The 9541-nt window shown below is 41.4% G+C and overlaps 2 protein-coding genes across 2 annotated transcripts in view; both read right to left on the bottom strand.

The window, feature by feature from the left end:
* The window catches only part of rdh12 (retinol dehydrogenase 12), a 14384-nt gene extending 13025 nt beyond the window's left edge, over positions 1-1359 (bottom strand). The window contains exon 1 of the mRNA XM_008398899.2: positions 1289-1359. Coding sequence (XP_008397121.1) covers positions 1289-1359 — 71 coding nt within the window. The remainder of the gene's footprint in view (positions 1-1288) is intronic.
* On the bottom strand, positions 1343-9114 carry arg2 (arginase 2). Its single transcript, XM_008398896.2, has 8 exons — positions 8677-9114; positions 8528-8600; positions 4193-4367; positions 3917-4076; positions 2700-2794; positions 2490-2594; positions 2269-2405; positions 1343-2183 (listed from the first exon to the last, which is right to left on the bottom strand). The coding sequence occupies exons 1-8, from the start codon at positions 8788-8790 to the stop codon at positions 2002-2004; spliced, it is 1041 nt and encodes a 346-aa protein (XP_008397118.1). The 5' UTR covers positions 8791-9114; the 3' UTR covers positions 1343-2001.
* Positions 9115-9541: the final 427 nt, after the last annotated feature.

Below are 9541 nucleotides of genomic sequence, written 5' to 3'. Positions count from 1 at the left end.
ATGTGTTTTTAAAAATATTATCTTCATGGTGTCGATTCTGCACAATCAAATATTTCACCATCTATGTCCATGAAATGTACAGTTTCAGTCTAAAAACKAATATCCTACTGATTCATCAAAGTGAAGGCAACAAACCACTACAGGTCTAATATAAATACATCGCATGCATTTTTTTTCTCCCAGCACTCGAGTGAATACTAAACGTTGTTTRTGAGACATTCGGTCCCATAAACTTGTTGAGTCCTCCATCTGTGTCTTTCTGGACTTTCAGKAGTTTTTTTCTGAACTACATCTGTTGAAGAATGTTTTATTCTCATTTGCTCTGTCCATACTTCCCTCTATCCGATCCTCCTTTTGCTTGAAGCCTGTGATCWTCTTCATCCTTGCAGTTTATTCTCTATCTTCCTCCAATCCATCTCCTTGCTCACTCTAATCTTGACGTTAAGCTGCTTCTGCATGCTCATCAATAACTCTCTGTCTTGCTCCCTGAAGGCTTTTTTTTCTCGTTTAATGGTTCCTTTAGTTCACTGGTGATCCAGGGTTTGTTATTAGGGATGCATCTCACTGTTCTGGTGGGGATGTTGTCCACACAGACGTTTATGCCGTCAGTCACACACTCAGGCCTCTCCAGGTGGCTGGCAAAGAGCRATCCAATCTGTTGCATAACAAAATCTCACTAGAGATCTAAGGGTTTCTTAGCCACAAGTCCAAACCCAACARTATCGTCCCCACTCGGGTGTATTTGGCAAGAAAGATATTTCTGGAGGCAAGAGTCTAGAAATGAAAGTATTTTCTAGTTTTGATTAAGTAAGGAAAGACAAAAATAAGACATCAGTCAATATGTCCATCCATTGGTCAAGCTTTCTCTACCGTCCGTCCATCATCAGTCATACTAATCAGCCACCAATCTGTCCGTCTATCCTTCCTTACAGGAATAAGTTATTGTTTGTGAACTTTGAAAAGCAGAGACTGGGAGAGTAAAAGTTTAGATTTAGATTGAACAGGAACCTTCTGTACAATGTGTTTTGGGAGTTGCTATTGCTAATACAAAAAAAGTAATTTCAAACGCATCTTTTCTTCTGTTGCATGAATAGGACTAAGAATTACACTGACAGAGCGATGTCAGATGGACTCTTTCCCAATTTGTCTTGCGTTTATAACACAGCTGTCCTTGAATAAGGGGACCGTATCCGTTTGTGCCGGCACCAAAACATTACGAAACACACAAACAACCCAGTTTCTCATTTTCTCTAATGTTAGACTTTTTGTCAAACATCTGCCTGATCACAGAGACGGTTGAGTCATGATTTCATGAAACAAAAAATAAAGAGACAACAGGAGATGTATACAAACCAACATTTATTCACACTCATCATGGAAGACCAAAGTAAGTTTGTAAATAATAATTAAGTCTTGATCTCAAAGCAGAAGCAACAAACCACCACAGGTTTAATGTAAATACATTATATGTATTTTTTTTCCCCCAGCGTTTGAGTGAATGCTAAATAATGTTTTTTTTAATGATCTTTTAAATATTTAAAGTGCATGTACTGGTACCAATGTAACCTCAATACAGTAACCACAGATGGTCCAAAAGTAAAAAGTGACATTACTACAGTAGTTTTAAACTATCTGGCACAGCCACAAAACAATGAGTCCACGTCAGACTGTGAACTTTAAAGAAAGTGAAACTATTTCATGCCTTTGAGGCAGGTGCCTCCTTATTTTTTTAAAAACACTTCATACAAATAAACAAAAGTGGATTAGTATTGCTTTTCAGATAAGAAGCAGTTTCATCAAACCGTCCAGTCCTTGAAAATCACGTTAAAGGCTTTCCTCAGCACGACCAACATGAAGACTTTTAAAGCCGTTTCGTTCTTTTGCTTTTGAAACCAAAAATTCCCTCGCTTTTCACCAGAGTTTAAACAACAGCAGAAAGTAAAAACAATGGAATGGTCAGGCATGGCTTAAAGTTCAGACAGCTCTTGATTCTCCAGGCTCTCAGAGGCAAAGCTGCTCCGTGTCGCTTTTCTCCGCAGGGATGGAGGCGTGAGCACCCTCTCTCGTCTGGCCCAGGGACGACGCGATGACATCCACCGCTAGGGATGCGGTGGCCTCCACCGCCTCCTGGTTTGCCCCCAGGACAGGGTTCACTTCCACCAGGTCGATGGCCGACAGCAGACCTACGCATCGACACAGGAACATGTTGGACTCCAAAAGTCAAGGATCTACACGGTTATACAGGACTGTTGTTGAAGACGCTGATACCTGTGTTGTGAATCTCCTCTGCCAGGTAGATCCCCTCTCTGTAGGTCAATCCGCCGTTGACCGGCGTTCCTGTGGCAGGAGCCAGAGACGGGTCGAACGCGTCGATGTCGAAGCTTAAGTGGATCGGTCGCTGCTTCCTGCAGGTAAAGACAAAAAGGTGAATTCAAGGTGTCTTTGAATTCGAATCAGCACACCGATCGTGATCAGTAGGTATTCACTACCTTGCCAGAAGATGGTCCAGAGTGACTTCCATGACCCTCTGGATGCCGAGTCTGTCAATATCCCTCATGGTGAAGTACTGGATGCCCAGGTTCTTTAGGATGTGGCTGAAACAAAGGATACAAATAAGGTTTTTTGCAATTCTTGCATGAAACAAAAATCTGTTACACGTCAAAGATATTTTAAGTAGAAGCAGGTACTCGGGTACTCACTGCTCTCCAGGGTCGACGTCCCGTAGTCCGACGTACACCAGATCCCGTGAAGAGAGGAACGGTTTAGTCCAGGAGAACCCAGGAATATCAGGAATCTGGGTGTGTAGATGAAAACAATGTTATTAAATTCATAGCTACAACTCTGTGAAACAAGGAAATAAGAATAAAATAAATCAGAATTTTTCAGGATTTTGATCAGAAATAATTTTTTAAAATCTGTAAGCTATGGTGTGCGTTAAATAATCTCTTCAATAAGTAGCCTCCACACCAGATGCCTTATGTAAAAAATGCATACAAGATGCTGGTTGTGGTAGAAAAATTACACTGCAAGTCCCAACACTGCCACCAACATGTTGGTGGCAGGATCTGATGTGGGATGAGGAATGAGGAAGTTCTTCAGAGTTGAAGACAAGATGAGATAAATGCCGATAATGCTAAAAGAAAACCGCAACAAAATGCTTTGGACATTCCAGAAAGTTCATCTTAGCTTAGCAAAGACGCACAGGCAAAACTTTCAGCTTGGTGAAAGGTGGGTCAATGAAGCACTGACTGAACACAGACACTTCCCACATTTTGGATATATATATATATATATATAGTACTTTGTGTTGGTTTATCACATTAAACACCAAACTTAGAGGTTGCAGTTTTAAACTGACATGTGAAAAAGGTTCAAGGGCTATGAATACTTTTGCGAGCTACTTTATTGCCATGAAGTTACAACTGCAGGTTACGGTAGATGGAAAGAAAAACAGAAGGGTACATTTCCTGGGAAATTTGTCCAGAGAATCTGAGATTTTCTAGACAAAGCAAGGAGTTTCCAAAGTCAAAAATTTGTTTGAAAAAATTCAGAAATTTTGAGATTACTCCCCTAAGTTTTCTGGAAAAGAACTGTGGACATTTCTGAGTTTGAAAAGTTGAACATTTGCTGATAAAAAATCAGAAATGTTGAGATTCAGAAATTTTCGAGAAAAAAAAAAACTGGAAAATTCCAAAAGTAAAACATTTTCTACTTTTTCAAACTATTTCTGAGGGTTTTTCCTAGAAAATCTTCCAACTTTTGAAGCTCAGAAATGTCCTGGTCTGAGTTATTTTTAGCTGATATTGGCCACTACTTTATTTGTTTTTCATTAATTATTATTATTATTTCTATCTACAATGAATGAACCCTGATACGCAGTCCTATAAGACGCCATTGACCTCGCCACCCTTCTCACCTTGTCCTGCAGCTCTTTGAGCATGAACGCCACAGGCTGGCCGTGGAGGTTTCCTGACGGCGACGTCATGGGCGTGTTTATATCTGCATGAGCGTCGACCCAGATGACACACAGATCGGGGCACTGCTGAGCGTGGCCGCTCACTGATCCAATAGCGAGGCTGCGAAAGGTCAGAAGCAGTCGTAAATGTTTGCGGTTTGAGCTCTTCGCAGAATATTCTGTGCTCCGTGTAGTGCCGTTTTCTCTCTCTGTATTTTTTTTTTTGGATTTAAATACCTGTGATCTCCCCCCAACATGACCACAGTGTGCCCGGCGCCGACGGCTCGGCTCACTGCGCGGGAGAGCTTTTGGTTGGCGCCGCCCACACTTCTCGGGGACTTCACGTTCATGTGGGGCTCGTCCGTCTCCGGGAGGTGGAAGCTGAGGTCGCCGAAGTCATGAACAGAGTAGTCTGAGAAAATAAAATATACCGTCAATCCTCATCACGAGCCCGAGTAAAGCTGCAGTACGCAACTTTTATAAAAAAAAAATGTTTTAAAAAGATTTTTTTTTTTACATATTTGTTAAAACTTTCACCGTGTCTTGACAGTTTGTGAAACATTCTTAGAAGTGACACATCTTATAGTTAATGGCTATTTCACACGATCCACATTACGCCACAACATCATAGTTTTACTTCCCCTTGTCGTGATTTAGCTTTAGAAGAATTAAAGTCTTAAAAACTTAAATATTTTGCGCTGAAAACCAAACATGTCGTTCTAAGCAGTTAAACGCCAACAACGATTCTCCCGCCGCCCTAGAAGAGAAACCGCCCTGGACCGCCGCCCGTATCAGAAACCGCTCGCTATCTGCAGAGCATAAAACMTGCCACCCCTGAACTGTTCATTGCAATCTGAACAGTTGCACGGTGTGAACACCAGGTGTCAGTGTCTCAGACGCCTCCTCACAGGGATTTGCTTGACCCTGCAGCCTTTAAGAGGGTTGAGTCACCAGCTGCCAGTGGAACATTAGTGACGGGGCACTTTCCGCTTGTCCCGATTCCCACTGGCGCTCGGGTTTCAGTGACCGTGCAAAGTTGCTGCAGACTTAAAAACTTGAAACAAAAAAAGCCATGAACTCACTCCMGGGAGGATGATAGATTGTGAATAATTTGCCATGTTTAAAGGCCATCAGGGTTGAAAATGCAAACCCTGTTAGCGGTGTAGGATTACTCTGCTGATCTCAGGGCTACTGGCCTGGTTGATTACTATTTGTGAGGCAGGACAGGAATAGCATTGACTTGATGCAACAGCGAGCATCTCTTGCAGGACGGACCGAGRAGAGCGTGGACGGTCTCTCTGGTGGTTCTGTTCAATCCGGTTCAAATCACCAACTCAGAACTCTTACGTCATGCTGCTTATTGATCAAAAGGTCATGCTACGATTGTTAAGGCACAAATACGTAAGACACTGTATGAACAAACTGCTTTAAGATTCAGGGATGGTACGATGTGTAGTTGGGTTGGTGTTTAGTTGCAGGTACTGGTCTCCATTCCTGACGCTGCAGTCGGGGCTTTTCTGCCTTTGGGAGGCAAATTTTCACTCCAGTTGCCTTTAAGCTTTAATGAGTTAAGATCTTTTGATGAAAAAGTTAAGAAAAATCTTCTCACGTTGACCATTTTTACACAATGTACTTGGCACTTCAGAAAAGAAAGACATTCGTTCGTAATTCTTCTTAATAGTTGTATCATCAGATAGCCACGCTAATCGTGACAGCAGTTTTTGCACRTGCACTTAAATCGTCCTGTTGGCTGCAATGCGAACCTTTTATTTGCTTCATTATTTTAAGTACACTTTACAACAGAAATGTTCACATCTGTAGGATTCATTTAAAAAGTACTTATTGTAGATAAGTCACATTGTTTTACAGCATAACACCCACTTCTCTAGGCCAAATATTAGAAAGTTTGATGCAAATTATAGCTGTCTACACATGAGGAGTGAATTGGGTACGTTTTTATTTTCACGAGGCCCAGCTTAAAACCCGACTTTAAATCACACAAAGTACATGGGTGTAAGAAGTTTTTTTTTTTATAAGAAAATATTTTTTACATACTTGGAAATGTTGGTGGTTTATAAGAGTGAGAAAACAAGACTTTCAACACATAACGGGAAGTCTGAAGTATTAAAGTAAGTTTGTCTATTTTATTTCCTTTGGACTCTCTAATCTTGGGTTTAAAACTATGTTGGACTTAATCTGTAAAAGTCAATATCCAACACATGCAACTTTCCCTTCTGATTTCATCTGATGTCTGGGAGCAAAGCTGGTCAGGTTACTTGGCAGTCGTTGCTTYACGCCTTGCCAGATTGAAAGCAAACACCGCCATGAAGGCTATTATATAATTTCACAGAGTCGTTGGCATCAAAGACACTCATCCCATCCCCCTTCTTTATTTATAGACGTACAGTTAAAGGTACTGAACAGGTGACGACTGCCATACTTTTTATTTAGATCAATTTCAGTAAATACTGTTGAGTATTCTGCAAGTGGAACTGATGAGTCCAAATAACTCAACTAAACTGGAAATGAACTACTTACCAGCATCATTTTGTCTTTCTAGTTTGTCCTTCCAAATTATAAAGAAATATGTTTAAGCATTTTAAATCTATTTGTTCTATTTATTCTAGATTTCTATGTATTTACATGCATTTTTAGTCACACTAGTAGTTTTTCAGTATTTTTTTCTGTGTACTCTGGTAGCCAAACAACGACATTTTGTTGCCAAATTCGCTGTCGTGTCGTGCAAAGACGATAAAGTAATTCAAACAAGATGCCGCGCACACCGTTTCCATGACGACCCCAGCTAAGATCTGTGCTTCATTGAGAACAACCAGTTTAGGGTTGAAAAGGGCATCTTGCTAGCAAGCTAGGGCTGTCGCTAGGCTAGCTAAGGTTGGATACAAACTTGTTCAACCACATCATTTACTACCTTTGGGTTCAATATTCAGAAGACTCAGGATCCCATTTCATTGCTATGCTGATGACTGCCAAATGTATTTTCCTTTGAAGTCATAAAGCATCTCCTGGCACGCCTCGACGAGATTAACGTGCGCTTGAATTTTTAACATTTTAATGAAAAGAAAACACAGGCGACGACGTTTAAACCCAGTGACCCGTGTTAGTTCTCTGCTGACTTGAGGTCCTTAGGGACATATATAAGACTGTTATTACACAATAAGCGATTTTTTTCCCCCCACTTTTTTTAGGTTGTATTGCACATAAATATATCAACTTTTAGTAAAAAGTAGTTGAGGTAGTTCCGGTGTTGAATAGAGAATTTCCACCTCCATCTTTAGGTAGTTTAGCGAGGGCCGTTTCCAATAAGCGCCATATCGTAGCCGCTGTTGTCAAGGAAGTGGTTTACAAACTATTCAGGTTCAATTCAAATATACTCGATTGCTCCCAAAGGGAAATTAAAATGTTGCCGTAATTCACGTTAATTCAAAATTCCTCAAAGAGTTCCTGTAGCTAGTGATAGCTCTGGGCAGGAGATATCCCATGTAGCTGTCAGTGTTGCAGCAAATTTGAAGAAGCCTCTGACTGTTTTTCTAAGACAGTCTTGTGAAGAGTAAACTTAGACTTTTTTACTACTTCAGTGCCATTTTTGCCTTAATAATAAACAATTTATTATCATCCCAACCATCAGTGCTTAAGATGACCCACAGGTGACCTCAGTTTACTCATTAGCTCAACTGAGTTTTATTTAGCGGTTTTGGGGTGAGAGGAGGGGTTGAATACAAACAGCACACTTTTTAGATTTTTTATTTTTTTATTTTAACTGTTAATTTCTCTYCCCCCCCCTCACCCCCCACTTCCAAGAGAGCAAAAGATATGAACCACTTTGCGTTGATCTAACGCACAAAATCCCTATTAGTTATGTTTTTATTGTGCTCAAAATGGTGGGAGTCCCTTGGCAAGGCACTGAAATACACAACATTCGCGCAGTTATCTGGATCACGGATGACTACAACTTTATCACAGCGTGTAGCAGTCATTGGTCCTATGTTAATCGTGACGCACTGCCTCATTGCGTAGATAGTTACAGAAGACAGTTGCGTTGTTGTTTTTTTTTTCCCCTTCTGACTGAGGTGGTGTCTGATTTCTCCACCCGCTGGCGGCCTACAGCTACTGTAACCACAGTCCGCCAGGGCGCAGCGCCGCTTAAGGTGCGGAAAAACGGGTAATGTACGTATAGTCTGAAAACAGTAGTGACAAAACAAACAAAAAAAAAAGCTTAGAAATGAGTCACCTTCCGAGCATTTACAAAAGCGGGGGACTAACACCGCCATGTGGATGTCAAATTGAGGTAAAACCTCACAACGTGTCCCTCCTCTAAAATCGYCCGCGATGGCGGAAGAGTTAAAAAGAACAAATCAGAGCAAACCAAAACGAAAAACCGCACTTCACTTCTACACGGCGAGTATGTATATGTTTATCCCGTCTTGCGGTGATGTAACAAGTTCGGAGAAAACCGGATGCATAAGTTAAAACCCTCTCTGTGTCAGACATCCCATGTTGCATAACTCTGCGGAACCGGCTAAGCCATTCCGACCTTCCCCGCTTTTCACCTACCTAAGCTGGACAGCCTCTCGATGAGACCCGCGTCTCTGATAACTTTGGGGCCGTGCTCCACTCCTCCTCTTTTCTGTAAGCAAAGTCAAATTAAATAAATGAATGAAAGAGGACTAATAGTAATAATAATACAAGYGAGACTCTTCTACCTGTCCTTTTGAGAACGGGGCTCCCAGTATTGCCACAGACTGAGCTCTGCTTTGCTGGCAGGTATGTCTGAGTTGAGTTCGGAGAAGACGGGAAAGCGGTCCTCTTAGTGCCATTTTCTTTTATTATTATCCTCTCCAAAAAAATAAAAAATACAAAAAAAAATAAAATTAAATAAATAAATAAATTAAAAATAAATTAAAAAATCCTCGGTGTATTCAAGGCACAGAGCAAAGATATCTGCTGAAAGCCCGGCGAAACGTTACGCTGGTGGATGCTGTTGGTACAGGAGGGGGGTAGGGTTTTATTGCGTCTGAAAGCTGCTTAATATTCATGAGGTGAAGCGCAAGAGGCGCAGAAGTGGGCGCGGCGGAGCCAACACGCCCTAATTTAGTCACACAAACAACCACAAGTTTACATACCTACATGTTGTCTGGGCTGCCAGCTATTCATGTGTTGCAACTCGAGTTTATCAAAGGGGGGCTCGTCTGGTTTGATTAATATTCTCTGACGTCACCGTTGAATGACACGCATTCGGGCTGGCCAATGGTGGTCGTCGGAATCGGTGGGATCGTTTTTTGTGGAGGCGTGTCTTTTCTTTTACTTCAAACTGTAGGCCAAGATCTTTTTTTTTATTTTTTTTTATTTTTTTTTTTTAGATGGGTCATAGAGCTCTGATCTACCCCGGTGGAAATTTCCAGACTGCTGGGTCGGCTTACGGGACCGAACTACTCAATGGGGCTGGTCCATTGGTGTGCACGTGGCCGAAAATTCGCATCCAAAATATTATGATATGTTAGTAGTATCTGCATATTTCTGTCATCCGGGTCACACCCTGAGTTACAAGACCAATTTATGCACTGTAAA

This window comes from Poecilia reticulata, linkage group LG22 (genome assembly GCF_000633615.1).
Source record: "Poecilia reticulata strain Guanapo linkage group LG22, Guppy_female_1.0+MT, whole genome shotgun sequence".
In the NCBI taxonomy this organism is placed as follows: Eukaryota; Metazoa; Chordata; class Actinopteri; order Cyprinodontiformes; family Poeciliidae; genus Poecilia; species Poecilia reticulata.
The sequence above is the reverse complement of the archived record's forward strand: the minus strand, read 5'-3'. Positions and strand labels throughout refer to the sequence as shown.